We start from the raw sequence: 19,164 nt of genomic DNA, 5'->3' as shown, positions 1-19,164 counted from the left end.
TAGGGCAGGATTCACCTGACTCCTGTTGTCACAAGCCCTGCATGAGGACGTCTGCTTGTACAAGGGGTATTTCCCCTCCCCGGAAATTGGCTCTGGGGTGGGTGAGTAGGAGAACAACCAATTTAGTGTGTGTGGAGAAGAGGGCGGTGGGGGGTGTCATTCTGTCTGGCAGTGGCATTGAATTTCACTCATAGTTATTGCCAGGCAATCCCCTCCCCCCCCTGTAACCAGGTCTTTGGCCTTTAACTATATCTGTGGCCTTTTGTACATGGCCAGGATGTTTTTAATGTGTTTCTTTTTCCTTTTCCTTTTAATGTATTTATTGTGGGGTGTTGTTTGTTTGTTTGTCTGTTTGGTTGTAAGTTGCTTTGGGTTGCTCTGGGCAAGATGAAGCGACCAAGAAATTTAATAATAATAATAATAATAATAATAATAATAATAATAATAATAATAATAATAAATCACAATTAATAGAAGGTAGATGATTCACAGTCAAAATCGAGCTTTCCTCAATCCCCCTATGAGCCGTTGCTATAAAAATGAATTCCTGATAAATTTCACACACCATAGTGCTAGAAATTTTAACCTTTATTGGAGAAATGAACTATAACAACTGATTTTTCAATTAAGGGTGTGGCTATGCTTACTGATTTTATAATGAAGGGTGTGGCTGAATATTAAAATGATTTCCACATACCATAACAAGAATTTTTCATCAATTGCAGTTTAACAGCATGGTGTTGTACTGCGTGCCCAAACTGAGATTAATAGGCCAGAAATTCAGTGTGCGAGAAAAGATCGATATTGCAGGATTGCAGGTTTGTATCTTGTTCGCTTGCATTTATAATACGCTTTTATAACAGTGCTTGGATAGCTCAGTTGGTTGGAACGTGCTGCCGATAATGCCAAGGTTGCAGGTTCGAACCCCATAAGGGACAGCTGCTTAGTCCTGCATTGCAGAAGATTGGACTAGTTGATCCTCAGGTTCCCTTCCAACTCTATGATTCTGTGATTCAGGATTTGTCACTCTTGTTGAGAAACAAGCCCTTTGGCCATCCCCAGATGCATAAGCAAAGTAAAACACAGGCAACGTGGAAGGCGGAACATGACATGCTGTTATTGAAGATGGAACTGCAGGAAATGAGTATGCAGTATTGCAGACTTCAACAGGGGGACTGTGCAAACAATAGCACCAATAAAGCCACAGTCAGTTTCTCCTTTGGCATTAGAGTACCATCAGTGCCACTTGAAAGCCACTGAGCTTAAAACATAGTGGATGTGGACCCATACATTTCTCCGTGCCTAGACAAGTCGCAGATACAGTCTAGGTTAGAGTTCAAGTCTCTTCCACCAACTGCTTCTGCACCTTACAGCTGGCAAACCTTGTTTGTATCTCAGAAAAACCCTTGTGTGAATAATGCGTCTGAAAGCATTATCATTAAAAAGTAGACACTAGATGTTATTTTTAAACAAACCGTTCATTATTATTAATAGTTACTGCTGTTTATTTAGAGAGAGTAGAGGTTTGTTTGGTAATCTTAAAAGTATTTGGAAAAATACATTTTAAAGTATAGCAAAATATACTTGGTTTCCTAGGTCCAGGAAATCAGCAAGCAAAACGTGGCTCATACATTCTCAATAACAGGAAAGAAGAGATCATTGGAGCTACAAGCTAGGTACAGAATTTTGTTCATTCATTCTGCATGTTTTGAGCAAGGAATGTTAGGCTGTGGAAGCAATTGGTAAGATAATTCATTCTAGTAAATTCTATTGTTTTGATACATAAATAAGGTAAAGGGGAAGCAAAGGGTAGTTTTCAATTATATGCTGCCGAGTTTAGAATAGGTGGCATATCAGATTCCAGCAACAAAACATGAATTTACTGTAGAGATGAATAAGACTATTATCTGCTTATAAGACTGCAGATATTAAAACAGCTACTGAATATGCAACATGTATGTCTTTTCTGCATTTTATAGGACAGAAGAAGAGAAGAAAGAATGGATCCAGGTCAATATAAGCATATTTTACTTAGCCTTTGTGCCAGCCCATTTCATTTTCAGTGCTCTTCTTTGCTAAGCACATTAAGCTGCATATAGAAACTTTTTTCTCCATTTCATTATTTCCAAGCTGTTATAACCCACCCTGCCAAAAAGACACCTTTCCCTGAGCAACTTACAATAAAACAATAAAATACAACTATACAAAGATAAGTAAAGCTGAGTAAAATAACAATAAAGCTAGCAAAATTGTTTTTTTAAAAAAGCATGATTAAAAAAACAGACACTGGAGATGAAAGCATGCCATTAACATGCCTGAAATGGTAAAAAAAAGACTTTGGTGCTAAGATGACGTCAGAGTAGGCAAATGTGAACCTCCCAGTGGTATTTCATAACTAGGACAGTAGCAGAAAAGGCTGCTCCCTAATCATAATCCACCAAGGGTTGTATCTAGCAAAGCCATCCTATTAGTGCAAGGACTTCTGCCTGAACAACAGAACAGCCTCTCTGCCCCATGTGACGCTGCACTCCACCCAGATCTATCCTGGGGTTTCCTCCAACCCTCCACAGCAGATTGGTGAGGGAGTAGAGGGAGAGGAAGTCCCGTTATGCAAGCAGAAGTCATTATGCAGCTTGGTCGGATACAGTCCTGTATTCGTGATGGTTATCCCAAGTCTCTTAGGATTTTCTTAAGGCACTCATGTGAAGAAAATGGTCAAATAAGTCCCAAGCCATGAAGAAATAACTTTAAAAGTGGGCATAATCACTTTAATGTGAGCCTGGACATAGACGAATAGCCAATGCAGATGCTTCAGAACAAGCAAGATGGATTCCTAATGCCGAGTCCCAGTTAGTATTTCCACAATAGTATTTTACACTAACTGCGTCTTCAAAGGCAGCCTCACATGTACTCTATTACAGTAATGGAAAATATTGCTTCGGGGTGAGGAACTGATGACTTCTACATTGAAATCTTATTGGTGTTTGAGCAGAAGACCCATTGCCTACCTCTCCCATTACATTTATATAATTCTGATAGTGCTTTTGTTCCTTATAGTTAGTTAACTGAAGTGACCTTTCAGTTTTTACAGAATACATTCTTAATTTGAGGCTCTACTTTTGTAAGTCATACTTGGAAATTCTTCATCTTGTAGAAACAACACTCTTAAGTAATGACATCTGCAAACAGTTTTGTTTTGTTTTGTTTTAAAAAAGGCTTTTGGTTTTGTGTTCTAAATAAGATTTTGCAGCTTACTTTTACTTACTGCATTTCTTGGAATTTTATTGCAGGTCATTCAAGCAACAATTGAAAAACATAAACAGAACAGTGAAACGTTTAGAGCTTATAATAGCTCTTTTTCTCAAGAAGACGAGCATCTCCCAGATTCATCAGTAAGCATTTAGTGATCATTATTCCTGTGGGTCTTTGCTGTCATATATATTGCACTTAAACTTGCATTTTTTTTGTTTTTAATTTGTAGCCTGTGGTTTTCATCCAGAGTTCCCATAAGTGGAGCTTCACTCCTGGGACTTTCCATTGGGGAACTGGACAAAGGGAGGCAATTTCCCCCATCTCTTGACACTTGCTTATATTGAGTTACATTAGTCACTTTATGAACATGCTTAAAAGCACAGGTCCTAGTACCAATCCTTGGTGGCATAGGAACCAACTCCTACAGGTCAGGGTCCTTTTGCCCCCCCCAAAAAAAAAATATTTGAGCGCCCCCCCCCACCTAAAGTAGATGGGCATTACCATTCAAATAGCATGTGTGTGCTGTGTCTTTGATTGATTATGCAAGGTCGGCTTTCTTGCTTGGTGGACTCCACTTTCTGCTTCCATCCATTAGGAGAACTATCCATTTATTCCTGCTCTCTGCTTCCTGTTTCTTACCCAGTTACTGATTCTTAAGAGGACCTCTCCTCTTATTCTGCGACTGATAAACTTACTCAGGAATATTTGACGATGTACTTTTATCTATATACTTGTTGGCACTCTCAAAGTACTAAGAAAGGTTAGTGAGACAGGACCTACCTTTGCTGAAACTTATTCTTCTATATGCTTGGGAGTTCTACCTTTAATAAAGCTTTTCACCAGTTTTCCAGGAATAAGTAAACTGGTCTGTAATTTGCTGGATCCCTTTAAAAGAGATTCATGTTAAGTTGGCTACTTTCCACTCCTCAGGTATGGGGATTGATAGTAGGCACATGTTACATATTTTTCTTAGAAGATCAACAATTTCACATTTGAACTCTTTAAGAACTCTCAAGTGGATGCCATCTGGACCCAGTGTTTTGTCAGTTTTCAATTTGCCCATAAGACCTAGAACGTAGTCACTTATCACTGCTATTCTCATACTCCATCTCTAAGAAAGTTCAGACACAGGGATTTATCCCACATCTTCTGTGAAGGCAGGCATAAGAATTCATTCAGCTTCTCTGAACTTTCTCTTCTATCCTTTAACAGTCTTTTGATACCCATGTCATTCAAAGATCCAGATGCTTTCCTAGCTGGTCTCCTGCTATTCATGTATTTAAAGAGTTTTTTGTTGGTGGTCTTTATGTTTTTAACAATGTGCTCCTTGAATTCCTCTCCCTCCCCTTTCAACAAAGCTGCAATTTTCTCAAGAAAATGGTCTCTAATAGCCTCTAAGAGCTTCCTTTTCTCTGCTTGCTAACCATGATGACATCCTCTTGGCCCTGGTGGTACATTTCTTGAACTGTAGTATACAATCTAGTCGAGCTTTCATTGTGGTTTTGAAAACCCGCAAGCATTCTGGAGAAATTGGGTCCTCTTTACTTTGCCTCTTAGCTTCCTTTTTACCAGTTCCTTCATTCTGGGGAGCTTTTCTCTTTTGAAATCAAATGTGACTGTGTAGAACTTTCTGGGCAATTGTCCGCTTACATAGATGTTAAATTTGATAGTATTATGGATCACTGTTCCCAATTGGCTCAACAGTACTTATATCTCACGCCAGGTTCTGAGTGCTACTCTCTAGTTGATTCCCATAGAACATCATCATTTAGGATATCTAGAAATAGATGTTACCAGTTTGTTATGTTTGGAGCATATAGCCTGTCTGTATTATATTATTATTATTATTATTATTATTATTATTATTATTATTATTATTTATTATTATTATTATTATTATTATTATTATTATTATTATTATTATTATTATATAGCCTGTCTGTATGAGGGTAATTAAAGTCACCCATTACTACAGCAGTTCCCCTTTGGATGTCTCCTGGATTTTATTCTCCATCTCAAGATTCTCTCAGCATTTTGGTCAGGGTGATGATAGTACACCCCCAGTACTAAATTGCTCTTGGAAGCCGGTATTACCACCCACAGCAGTTATGTGGAGGAGCCCCTTTGCGGATTTCTAGCTTGTTGGACACTGTACCTGTTGATGTGCTGAGTGACACCCCTTCCAGTCTTGCTAGCTTTCAAGAATTTTAAATATGATGATTTTATGTTCTATTAGAACCAAAATGTTATCATATCATGGGCAGATATATGTTGGTGTGCACAAAAAGAGCTAGTGTGGTATAGCCTATGGCATGTTTGTATGAGCCTTTTGAATCCAGGTTCAAATCACCACTCAGATATGAAATTCACTGGGTCCTTGAGCAAGCCAGTATATCTCGGGCAGTCCTAACATGCGGGTGCTTTGCTGGGAAATGCTAAAATGGGAACTCCCTGGACAAAAGGTGGATAGACTATAATAAAGTATAACTACTGATATCCTGTGTATATTAGACAGAAAAGGTCTATTCTGGTGCCTCATTTATCATTCCACAATGTCACATTGCAATGTCGGGTAGTGGCTGAAATGCCTCTCAGGTATTTTGTGTTGCCGCCCGATTGTCTTTAGCTATTCTGTATTTCACAACAGCTCTTTCATCAGTGGTGTCATATACCATTACGGTCTGGTGCCCATGTAACAGTGCAGACCTTCATTGCACCTCTGGGTCACCTCGCAACCACAAGAACGGTGTAACAGCAGTCATAGTGACCCTTCCCAAACACTCCTTGGCCAGTGCAAGAGCTCATAGTATTGAGCTATTAAAGAGCTAGGTGTTTTATTAGTATTCATGTGCTTTCTTATGGCTTTCCCACAACAGATAGCGAGCACCAGTTCTGTGGAATCCATGCCAGGAACAGATGGTAGCAGCACATCTGGAGGGGTAAGCGATTGCGAGGAGGATGCCTCATTAAATCAAATGTTCAAATGTTTTGTTTTGATGGGGGCGGGCGGGAGAGCAGGCCCGTTCCAGACATGGTCATGCATTAGCCTATATTCTCTATTTGAATTTTATTTACTTGAACTGTGCCTTTTCACCATTAGTGAAAATTGCTCCTGACCTTTTCTAATGTAAAATTTTCAACACTTACCTCACTTCTGAAACGCAAGCCCATATGCAGACTGAATTAGCTTCCTTTGAATACTGTTGGAAAAGAAATCATTGTCTTCTGTTTACAAGCGAGCAGGACTCCTGAAGCCAGTACAAAATAAGCCATTGTTACTTGACATATATGTTTCCTTAAGTCTGAGCCGAAGACTGGAAAGATAAGCTCGTCCGTTCTGTGTTTCACTAGAAATCTTTGAATTATCAGCAGAAACGCTTTACTTTTGGCAGCTGGGAAAGGCACAGTAATTTCCCCCCTAATGATGGTTTTCAATGTAAGCACTGCAAATCGTGGCTCACATCCATAATATGCCACAGATGTCTTTTATTAGGAAACTAGAGTCTTAGGTCTGGTTCGGATGTTCACCAGTTAAGATATCAGATGGTGCTTCTGACATGAAAAGCTGCCGCTCTAGGCTAAACTGCTTTAATTCAGTGTGCTGTACTTGGCATTCTTTATAATTAGGGCTTTCACCTGATGAAAGAAATTGTAGCCAATTAATCAGATGAGTTTCAGTCTAGTAAGATTGGTTGATTAAATCTGTGTAAATTTGCATATGAATAGTAATGCTGGGGGGGGGGGGACATACAGTGGTACCTCGGGTTAAGTACTTAATTCGTTCCGGAGGTCCGTTCTTAACTTGAAACTGTTCTTAACCTGAATAAGCACTTTAGCTAATGGGGCCTCCTGCTGCTGCTGCTGCGCCGCCGGAGCACGATTTCTGTTCTCATCCTGAAGCAAAGTTCTTAACCTGAAGCACTATTTCTGGGTTAGCGGAGTCTGTAACCTGAAGCGTATGTAACCTGAAACGTATGTAACCCGGGGTACCACTGTATCTCTCTTGTTTTTCCGATGTCACACTCATATGTCCCAGCAGGCATCATCTTAGAAGAGGGATCCTTTGAGAGAGAGCAGGAGGTGGAGTCCCCTTTCTGAGATGGTGCCTGTCACCTACAGTTTTTGGAAACACTTGCATTTAAACCATTTTCCATTTTAAAAAACTGCTGCCTGCTTAAATGAAGGGCACATTTTTAGCCACTCAAATTGTAATTAGGTATATTCACTGATTAAGTATTGCAGCCCTTCTTACAGTTTCAGTCACACCATAGTATTCTCAAGCTCAAAATGTCTTGTTGTAAACAAGCGTGCACTCCAGTGATTCATACAGGTCATTTGACTAAGTTAGGCCCACTAATTTCAGTGGTCTACTCTGAGTGAAGGGACGTGGGTGGCGCTGTGGGTTAAACCACAGAGCCTAGGATTTGCCAATCAGAAGGTCAGCGGTTCAAATCCCCGTGACGGGGTGAGCTCCCGTTGCTCAGTCCCTGTTATCTGCAATGCGTGCTGCCTGAATGATTTCCTATGAGGTTTTGAAGAAAGAGATCATGTGGATGAAATTGGGGGGGGGGGTGTTTCCCTGCCACAGTCCACAAGACCATTATGCTATGTAACTCAATGGAAGGGGTAGTCATTTGTGGTACCCTCCAGAACTCTGTCGCCTATTATCCTCAGTCAGCATAGCTAATGGCAGTTGTAGTCTAGCAACACCTGGAGACATAGTCCCAGGCCCTTCAGTAAACCCAACATGCAGTACTTTTCCTAGAAAATCTGCCTTTGCTGTCCATCTACTACCAAACCAGGTTCTAGATCCTTGCGTTACTTAACAGAGCCCTGAAAAACCTGGGTCCTGGATTGCCTAAACCCTTATAACCGAACTCAGTCATTGAGATCATATGTAAAAGCATCATTGACCGTCCCCCAAGTTGGGGCGGTGATCATCTGACAACAAGAAACCGAGCCTTTAGTATTGTTGGTCCAGTCCTGTGAAATGCTCTGCTAGCAGAGCATCAGCGGGTGTTTTCTGTTTCAACCTTTAAAGACCTGCTGAGAACTTCTCTGTGCTACCCTATTTCCATAGTGGTCAGTTGATGGTCTTTGATTTTAAAATTTTACATGTTTTTATTAGAGGTAGTTGCTGTTGCATATATTGGGCTGTTTACTCTGTTTGCCCTTCAACAATTTGAGATGCTGCCTGGCATTTTCACAAAAGGCTTGGAGGACAACTGTAGGGATATGGCAACTTAATTTCTTGGTTGGGATTTGTTACAACTGCTCTAAATAGTCACAGCAATGCCAGCAGTTCTTGAATGGCAGCTGGCGGCAATGGTAAATCACTATTACATCTGATGTTTGCCAGGGCTTGGCTGCTTGCTGTAGTATGGGAGAGGAGGAAATGCATAAATGCCATGGGGAGCTTTTTGCCGTGGGGAATTCTTTGGGTCTTGCTGTGAACAGTGAATATGGTTACTTTTTTATATTAATGTACAATATTATTATAAGCATCTATTACGTTTTTTGAACTATAAAAAACATTAAAGAAGATAGCAGCTTTATATATTTTGCATTATGACATTTCTGTACTTAATCTCAATTGTGTTACCCATTTAAATCGTTGTTGTTTTAAAAAATAAATCTGCGTATTTTGCTTACAGTAGACATGCTACTTTTTAATAAAAAGCCAAATGGCTTCTCTGTTTAATAGGAATGCCACTTAAAGCTCACAGTAAAAGTTGAAATCAAGGTTCATATTTATACATTTGTGTGTGAATCTTTTTCCTAGCATTTGAAAAGCACCTGTCAACGGCTAGCTGGATTGTGCCATCCAAGAGCTTCTGTGTTAAGCACAGCCTTTTTGCTCTCTTTAAGTCTTTATACAGCTGAACCACTTGGTGGTGGTGATAGGCAGCAAACTAGAAGCTGCCTTCTTTATTCTGTCCAGCTTCCTAAAGGAATGCTTAAGACATTGCGGTATGGCCAGTATTAATTAAGAAAGCTATATCAGATAGTTGTGGGGTAGGGTATTCAAATGATGTAAAATACATTAGTAAATACTGCATAGTGGTTTTGCATCCCAAATACACAGAAGTTTCTGTTGCTTTTTTTTATTTGCTGATTGGCATTCTTTTCAGAATTGTCATTGAGGAATGGCCATGTCTTCACTGCCATTTTTATATAGGTTGCCTTATTTACATCATACAGTCACTCTCTAAAATATAAATGGAAGTAAATTGCAAAGCCTGTAGCATTACACGGGGTTGAGTAACTGAGCATTCCGTCAGTTTCACTCCCATCATTGTGAAATCATGCCTGTTGAGTGAGTTTCCATGCCGGCATGTAAATGCTGAAGGCAGAACACTAGAGATTCTGCTGTGCTGGAAAGTGGTCTATGGAACTCACTCCCCCAGAAGGCCGTGATGCTCACCGGCTTGGAGACTCAGACAAATCCATGGAGGAGAGGGATATTGATGGCTATGCCATCAATATGGCTACTCCAAGTGTTGCAGTTGGAGGCAGCAATGCTTCTGAATACCTGTTGCTGGAAATCACAGGAGGAGAGAGGGCTTTTGTGCTCGGGTCCTGCTGGCTGGTTTCCCATAGGCATCTGTGGGAAATAAATTATTATTATTTAGGGAAGTTTTTAATGTGTGACATTTTAATGTATGGGGTACAAATAATAATAAATTGTTGTTGTTGTTGTTGTTATCTGGTTGGCCACTGTGGGTACTGAATGCAGGACCACAGGGGCCATTGACCTGATCAAGCAGGCTATTCTAATGTTGGAGAACCCCCTGTTCTTGTAGAAAAGTAGTGGGGCTGTGGGAATAAACTCTTAACCTATGCAGAACCCCAAAGCGCACTCGATGCAGGTTGCACATGTACCATTTCCTCAAGGCACCAGTGTACATCCACAAGGCAGGAGGATTCAGGGGAGGCAATACTCATATCCCAAGAGTTCCAAGGCACTGGGATCGGTAACCCTTGCATCCTTTATTTTTCCACTTCCCTGAAGTTGCCATGCAACAAGACTCTTTTTGGTGATGGATGGGAAGTGCTCCACCACCACCACTGAAATATCCCGGGGGAAGCTGATTTGGGTTCTGACGACATATGCCCAATTCCTTTCTGTCGGATCCTTTTGGTGGTTCAGGAGCGCTGAGACCCGTTCACTGCATACAGAGTTGTTGGGGAATGTAGGAGCTGGCAAGACATTTCTTTCGCTCAGTGTTATTTGCAGGGCTCTCTGATAGATGTTAAAAGGGACGCGGGTGGCACTGTGGTCTAAACCACTGAGCCTAGGGCTTGCCGATCGGAAGGTCAGCGTTTCGAATCCCTGCAACGGGGTGAGCTCCCATTGCTCGGTCCCAGCTCCTGCCAACCTAGCAGTTCGAAAGCACATCAAAGTGCAAGTAGATAAATAGGTACCACTTCGGTGGGAAGGTAAATGGTGTTTCCGTGCACTGCTCTGGTTTGCCAGAAGCGGCTTAGTCATGCTGGCCACATGACCCGGAAGCTGTATGCTGGCTCTCTCGGCCAATAAAGCGAGATTAGCGCTGCAACCCCAGAGTCGTCCACAACTGGACCTAATGGTCAGGGGTCCCTTTACCTTTACCTAATAGATGTTGCACCTGATAAAGTACAGCTTGGTGGAAATCCCTAGCAATAAGGCTGAGGCAAATCACAGGCCGCAGTGACAGCAAAGGTGCAAATTGGTGGTGGTGGTGTTGTAGTCTGAGCCTGTATAATCGGCAACACAATGCTAGCTTGGTGTGGAATGGCCCTTTAATTTATTTCTTTCAAAAGCTTTTGTGTACACCTGAAATAAATGTCATCAGTAGCTAATATTCCGGACAGTTGCTATAGTAATTGAGAGCTTCTTTACATACTGAAACAGCCTCTGAGTGTGTGGCTTGTAATGTGAGCAGAAAAGGCAGTGCATGAAAGACCGTTAGCAAACCTATAACGCACTCCATAAAGTTTAATTACAGGCCATACCTATACCTTTAAAAAACGATCTTTGTGCTCTTTGGGGCAAGACATGAATGTTGATATAAATTAAACAACTTCTCTGAAATGAACCCTATGCTCGGTTCTGAACTGGGTAGTGTTGCAGTTGCTGCTTTGCTTATAGCGATGAGATGGAATGATTAAAATCTTTACTGCTCATGCATACGTACTTGGCAGGCTAAGGTTCTTGGCTGCGCATGCATCCCAGTTGTTTCCACTTTGCTCCTTCCCAGTGAGAGCAGGTAAACAAACCAGGAAAGGAATTCCTGAATGTTATGTCCAAATGCAGGATCGTAATTTGTTTCATCCTAACAGATTATGATTTGTAGCCATTCTGAAACCATGACCAGTTGTTGGCTTTCCAATACAGTGGTACCTCGAGTTACATACACTTCAGGTTACATATGCTTCAGGTTACAGACTCCGCTAACCCAGAAATAGTACCTCGGGTTAAGAACTTTGCTTCAGGATGAGAACAGAAATGGGGCTCTGGCGGCGTGGTGGCAGCGGGAGGCCCCATTAGCTAAAGTGGTGCTTCAGGTTAAGAACAGTTTCAGGTTAAGAATGGACCTCCGGACCGAATTAAGTACTTAACCCGAGGTGCCCCTGTATGCTTGAAGTTCTCCTGATGTCTGCCTGTAACTGCCTGGGAAGGCCTGCATTCTTCCTTTTGAGTAGTTGTCTCAAATTCTTCAGACAAAGAAGTCTTGCTCAAAATATACATCCTTGCAGGTAGTTTGCTTGCATGTTGCTTGCACAGCAGGAAATACTGTCTGAGGGAGAAGGCAGCTCACATATCAGGAAGGGTAAAGAGACCTTGAGCATGCGAATAATAGACTTCTTGGAAAATCTATAATTCTTAACTAAACAGTGCTAGTTCAACCCTTGTTAGAGGCTTTTAAAATAGCTGGTCTAGCCATCATTCCAAATGTCTAGAGCTGTTTGGCTGTGAAAGTTGGCCCGTAACAACTGGCAAAACTTGAGTTAAGGTATATCTGGCACTCTAAATGCTAACCACGTGTGTTAAAATCACAACATTATACATACCAAACGTTAAAATAATGATGATAATACACTTGTGGGGCTCAAGCTGCCCTTCACTGGTTCAAAGTCACATTGTTTAACATTAAAATTTTATTTTTTCATCCCAGCCTGAGTGTTGCAGAAAATCCTCCAAATCAAAGAGAGAAAAGGAGAAGCAAGCTTGCAAAAGCTGCAGTGAAAGCTTCAACTCCATTACAAAAAGACGTCACCATTGCAAGCAATGTGGGGCAGTGAGTATTGGAGTGAAAATTACTATTTATATGTATGTGCATTGTTACTCATGTGGAACAAGCTTGTTTTTCTTCATAAAATTCTGCAAAAAAAATGGAAAAAAATAATATCATCTTCTCAAGTATTATACTGCCCTTCAGTTCCCAAGACTGTCTGCATAAGTAGACTGATTTACCCCTTTCCACGTTTTTATCTTCTGGTGTGCCATGCTCCTTAACAATGGGAAAATCAGGGTCAAAAAGTATTTGGATGGAGCTCTTAGGACAAATTTCACATCATTTCTAAATAAGAAAAAAAGTTTTTTCTTTTTAAACACAGATACTTCGAATTAAATTCTGTTGAAATCCAGTGAAACTTTAATCCAAGGTTTATTGATTTCTTTGGAATTTGTTTTCAGTTTTTTCCAATCACAGCCATTTTGCCCATGTTTTGCTTAATTTAACATGAATCATCCAAACATTTAAACTTGCCATTATTTAAAGCCACAGATTATCTTTATCATAACAGAACCCGGTGTCAGATGTACCTCCCATTGATAAATAATCAACCCCAACTTTTAGATAGCTTTGTTCCTTAACCACTTACATTCTAATATAGCAACAATAGTTTTAATAATTTTAATATTTTTACCGCACCCATCTGACTGGGTTGCCCCAGCCACTCTGGGCAGCTTCCAACATATATGAAAACATAATAAATCATTAAATATTAAAGACATTCCCTATACAGAGCTGCCTTCAGATGTCTTATAATAGTTACGTATGTACTTGTCATCTGATGAGAGGGCATTCCACAGGGCGCCACTACCAAGAAGGCCCTCTGCCTGGTTCCCTGTAACCTCACTTCTCACAGTGAGGGAACCTCCAGAACCTCCAGAAGGCCATTGGAGCTAGATCTCAGTGTTCGGGTTAAACAATGGGGATGGAGGCACTCCTTCAGGTATACAGGGCTAAGGCCATTTATGGCTTTAAAGGTCAGCACCAACACTTATTCTGGTAATTGTGCAAAGAAGGACGTTTGAATTTTCTGAGCTCAATAGAGTAATATAAAGCAAGCTAATGAGGCTAGACACTCTTGTTAAATTACATTAGTGTTTACTAGGCTGTGTTTGGTTTCCTTCAAATTATCTCAGTAAACCTGAACCTATCAAGACCTATCATTATCAATTCACCATTCTCCTGATGAGCATTTCATTTTCTTACATGCTATTTGTCCTCAGGAGAACCTACAATTACAAAGCAAACGTTATGTCACTCTTCCTTGATGACTAGATTAATTGAGTTGAATATAGGAGCAAGCCATTTGCTCAACTGCTGAGCTGTCCCTCTTCAGTATGAATTACCAATAGTGGTGCAGAATTGAAGCAAATAGGCTTGAGGTGCTGGCAGTGCCCAAGAGAAGCAGAGACCAATTCAGGGGCAATGGTGATGGAAGGGAAGGAGTCAAAGACTCCGTGGATCTCATGAGACTTATAGGCCGTCTCTTTAGGAAGAGTACTCTAGAGAATATTGCTAGGAAACTGATCTTACTAAATGGGAACCCCCCAACATGTTGAGTTAACTAGTAGCCAAAATTTTGGAAACCTTTTGGGAAAAGTGCATTTTCGAGGTTTGATGGCTCATAACACCTGATTGGCTCTCTAAACATTATGCTCATTGGCTACATTCAAATAAAGGAAAACTACTACATGTCAACCTAAGCCAGTTGTGCTTCCTTTTTCTGGTTATTTGGCTATAGCTTTTGATAGAATACAGATAATTGAACAAACTTTGTTGCATTACATTCTTCATTAAATTATCTTTCCATTGATGTATAATTTTATGGTATTGTTACCCAAAAAAGTGGTGTTATGAGCCATCAAACCTCAGAAATACACATTTTCCAAAAGACCATGCCACTAGTGTACATTGCATGGTCTTGCTCCCAGATATAAGCCAGCTAAATGTGTCCCTAATTGCCAACTACTGCAACTAAAAGATGATAGATTTGCCTTCCTCTTTTGTTAATCAAAACTCATTGAGCCAATTTGTTAGCCTATACCAAGGGTGAGGAGCCTAATCTGTTTTTGGGCCTTGGGACTCTCCTATGGTCATTCCTCCTCCACAGGCCACACCCCTCATTGCTTACCCTGCACACTTGGCCCCCTTGGATGCTTTTCCCTGGCTGGATTGGGTCCCTAAACTGCAATGATGCCTCTTGCTTGTCTGGATGGAGAGCAGAGATACATGTGTGTAGATAGAAACATCTGATGTCTGCAGGTAGCCAGCTGTACAAAGGCAGGAGTCACACACAGTGCTCCACCTTTTCCCTCTCTGGCCCTGCCCATCACTGACATGACTCCCAGAATATTCTCCACCCCTGGCATATAGCTATCCAATTCCCATCTAATGAATGACATCCTGCATTTCTCCCAGAAGATTCTCCAGAAAATTCACAAGGTCTGATGAGGTTTGATTTTCAAGCACATATGTAGGCTGAATATATAGAGACTTTTATGACCTGGGGAAGAAACCCCCTTATTGCCAGTATCCACATATATACTTTTTACAAGATAAAGTGTTATTCAGCTGATATGCCAGATTCCTATCCAAAATCATATTTAGACTTGATTTCAGCCTTTCACCTTCACTCATTTAAAAATACTGTACTAACTTTCTAGTCATTCTAATTGATAAGAGAACATGCTTTGGGAAAGTTTAGCTCCACCCTCGTTATAGGAGTCAAATAGAGTATGATGAACTTTCACAAATAATATACGTATCACATTTTTCATGCATTCTATGCTTTAAAATTATTGAGGTATAATCTTCCCCTGCACCCTGCAGCCATATGCTAGGTCAGTGCATTAATTGTAATCTTCTGTTTTATCAAGCATTATGTTTTGGATCTAGCTGCAAGTCTGCGTTCCAGACATGAAAGGCCATTACCTAAAAAGATGCTTTCAGTTAATGCCTTACCAGTATGAGAGTCAGTTAAGTGTGTCAAGATATACTGTCTTGTGGATTATCAATGCTCCAGTCACTCGCGGTCCTGTACAAAATAGACTGCTGTTACTGCACCCAAAATAGCAGTATCAGAATGGTTGGTACAACTGTCATCATGTCTCTAAGGCAATAATAGTTCTAAAAAACCCACAACAGAAATATCTCTCTGGGGTGCTTCCTGTTCCTTGCTGCTGTTCCTGTTTCAAGTAATGTTCGGAAGAATCCTGTGAAAAAGCAGCTCATTATTCATCCATCAATTTGCAGACGTAAATTCTTATGTCGAAGTACCTTCTCTCTCACGGTTTCCTGCATTGTTGGATTTTTGTTGCTTTGAAAAGAATGATTTGTTAATTGTTGCTCTGCTGTTTGGAAAAATTTCCAACAAATAAATATTGATGCCCTTACTTGTTCAAGTTCAACGTGGCCAAAATGATTGAAGTGCTGAATTTCTACCTCTCCCTTGCACGATGCAGAACTTTAGCTGGTGTAAACAAGATGTCATGTTTATGAAGCACCAATTGGCATCCTTTCATTAATGGGGTTCTTATAAATTTATGGGAGGCGGGTGGTGCTGTGGGTTAAAGCCTCAGCGCCTAGGACTTGCCGATCGAAAGGTCGGCGGTTCAAATCCCCGTGGCGGGGTGCGCTCCCGTCGTTCGGTCCCAGCGCCTGCCAACCTAGCAGTTCGAAAGCACCTTCGGGTGCAAGTAGATAAATAGGGACCTCTTACCAGTGGGAAGGTAAACGGCGTTCCGTGTGCTGCGCTGGCTCGCCAGATGCAGCTTGTCATGCTGGCCACGTGACCCGGAAGTGTCTGCCTATAGAGTGAGATGAGCACACAACCCTAGAGTCTGGCAAGACTAGCCCGTACGGGCAGGGGTACTTTTACCTTTTTATAAATTTATATTTAGATGGGCTTCTAGGAAACCGGATAAAATTTTAATCCAGTGTAACTGAAAATGCTTTTTATAACACTGAACAGGAAGGCTAACCCATATAGGGGGGCCTTGTTATCCCCCCCCCCATTGTAGGTAGAGTTTTAACAAATAGCATGGAGTAGCAAAATCATTCTCTAGTGCCAAGCAGGTGGGAAGTAATCATAACTTGGACATAATACCTGAAATTCTTGTGTTATTATCATTCAAGATCATTGCTTTTGGGAACAGGAACCAAAGTGCTTCTAATTATAAAGGAGTTTTTTGGGGTTTTTTGTTTCCAATAATGACTTAAGAATAAAGTCCTGTGCTTTTTCATCCAGGTTATCTGTGCAAAATGCTCTGAATTTAAAACACTTGCTGATAACAGCCGCCACAACCGAGTGTGTAAAGAATGTTTTCAGCTGCCGTCAGCAACCCCGTGTGTCTTGGGCAATGAAGGTGCAGGAGAACAAAAGAAAAAAATGGCAACGGAGGTATATTTTGTCATATTAACACCTAAAACGACTAGTTACTCAGCAGAAGCATACTTTTCATTGTTAAAATCATTTCATGGTCTTGCCTCACAATACTTAAACATTCAGAAATCCATCATTTATTACATAGGCCTACCAGAGGGCCAGTTTCATGGTTGCTGCTGCATTATGTCTTTTCAGTCCTTTCAATTTTATTTTATATGCACCTTTTTTCTCCCTGCACAGAAGCCACCCCCATGCACATAATTTTCATCCATTGTTGCTTTCAGCATGAACAGGGGGGTTGCACATTATGGAATGAAGCCCAATTCTCAGGAGCAGAGCTGTAGATGTATAATGAAATTGTTTTATGTTAGAGCAATTATGTACTGACACTTGCACATTAGAGAATTCTGCCTTCTGAAATCTTCATTTCCTTTAAAAATGTGGATTGTGTGGATATCAGAGTAACAAAAAACAAAAAAGGCAATAGCAGCTGTTATATTGAGAATTGGTTTGGTGCAGCAGACAGTGTGTTGTGTTAGGATGTGGAACTTGAAGATTTAGACCCAAGCTAAGCAGTTAAACCTGTGCCAAGGCTTGTTCTGTGTGTAGCAGTTGCCCTTTCACTTTTAGCTATATGGCCATACACAGGGAGGGCAGGCATCAAGGATAAGGACTGTAAACACTAAGCATGATAATATAAAGTTGTGCTGCAAAAGTTTAGAATAAATTCTCAGTGCAAGGAGGTACACAAGGTTTTAATAGATGCAAGGAACATAAACCTGATGAGTGTACCAACCACACTGATTATATAATTTGTAGTGCTTCTTCTTCTTCTCCAGAATTAAAGCTGTGGCTGTATATTAGGTTTTTTCTGCACAAATTGTTCTGTTCTATTGTAGTTCTTTTATATACTGTGGAGTCCCTCAGACGGTTGGATGGCACCTTGTACGCCTCCTTCCAGCAACTCCTGCAGCTATGCTGGTGCCAAAAATATTGCTCTGTTTTACTTTGGACCACATCAGCAAGGCTGAGAGAGGGGGCTGATCGTCTGGGCAGCTCAGGACTTCCATACACACTGCCCAGGCTTGCACCCAGTGGGAGGGGGTCACTTCAGTGCTGCTAACACAGGTGCTTGACTTCACCCCCAGAGGTGCCTTCTGGCTCTTCTGTTCTCTAACCATCTTAATAATAATAATAATAATATATTATTTATACCCTGCCATCTGGCTGGGTTTCCCCAGCCACTCTGGGCGGCTTCCAACAAAATATCAAATTACAGTAGCTCATCAAACATTAAAAGCTTCCCTAAACAGGGCTGCCTTCAGATGTCTTCTAAAAGGCTGGTAGTTGTTGTTCTCTTTGACATCTGGTGGGAGGGTGTTTCAAAGGGCGGATGCCACTACCAAGAAGGCTCTCTGCCTGGTTCCCTGTAACTTGGCTTCTCGCAGTGCGGGAACCGCCAGAAGGCCCTCAGCGCTGGACCTCAGTGTCCAGGTAGAACGATGGGGGTGGAGACGCTCCTTCAGGTATACTGGACTGAGGTAGTTTAGGGCTAGGGCTTGCTGATCAGAAGCTCGGCAGTTTGAATCCCTGCAACAGGGTGAGCTCCCGTTGCTCGGTCCCTGCCCTGCTCCTGCCAACCTAACAGTTTGAAAGCACATCAAAGTGCAAGTAGATAAATAGGTACTGCTCCGGCAGGAAGGTAAACGGCGTTTCCGTGCACTGCTCTGGTTCGCCAGAAGCAGCTTAGTCATGCTGGCCACATGACTCGGAAGCTGTACGCCGGCTCCCTCAGCCAGTAAAGCGGGATGGGCACCGCAACCCCAGAGTCAGCCACACAGCCATGACTGGACCTAACGGCCAGGGGTCCCTTTACCTTTTACCAACACTTTGAATTGTGCCCAGAAATGTACCCAATGTAGGTCTTTCAAGACCGGTGTTATGTGGTCTTGGCGGCCACTCCCAGTCACCAGTCTAGCTGCCGCATTCTGAATTAGTTGTAGTTTCCGGGACACCTTCAAAGATAGCCCCACATAGAGCTCATTGCAGTAGTGCAAGTGAGAGATAACCTTATATTGACTACTACTACTACTGACTTAGGGGACGCGGGTGGCGCTGTGGGTAAAAGCCTCAGCGCCTAGGGCTTGCCGATCAAAAGGTCGGCGGTTCGAATCCCCGCGGCGGGGTGCGCTCCCGTTGCTCGGTCCCAGCGCCTGCCAACCTAGCAGTTCGAAAGCACCCCCGGGTACA

At 41.6% G+C, this 19,164-nt stretch overlaps 1 protein-coding gene across 3 annotated transcripts in view; it reads left to right on the top strand.

Moving 5' to 3' along the window:
• The window catches only part of FGD3 (FYVE, RhoGEF and PH domain containing 3), a 110,763-nt gene that overhangs the window by 78,334 nt on the left and 13,265 nt on the right, over positions 1–19,164 (top strand). For all 3 annotated transcript variants that reach the window (XM_028719019.2, XM_028719017.2, XM_028719018.2), the window contains 7 exons: positions 726–818; positions 1,597–1,676; positions 1,980–2,010; positions 3,291–3,392; positions 6,129–6,191; positions 12,411–12,533; positions 16,777–16,929. In XM_028719019.2, coding sequence (XP_028574852.2) covers positions 726–818; positions 1,597–1,676; positions 1,980–2,010; positions 3,291–3,392; positions 6,129–6,191; positions 12,411–12,533; positions 16,777–16,929 — 645 coding nt within the window. The remainder of the gene's footprint in view (positions 1–725; positions 819–1,596; positions 1,677–1,979; positions 2,011–3,290; positions 3,393–6,128; positions 6,192–12,410; positions 12,534–16,776; positions 16,930–19,164) is intronic.

The sequence above is a fragment of the Podarcis muralis genome, chromosome 2, assembly GCF_964188315.1.
Source record: "Podarcis muralis chromosome 2, rPodMur119.hap1.1, whole genome shotgun sequence".
NCBI classification, from domain to species: domain Eukaryota; kingdom Metazoa; phylum Chordata; class Lepidosauria; order Squamata; family Lacertidae; genus Podarcis; species Podarcis muralis.
The sequence above is the reverse complement of the archived record's forward strand: the minus strand, read 5'-3'. Positions and strand labels throughout refer to the sequence as shown.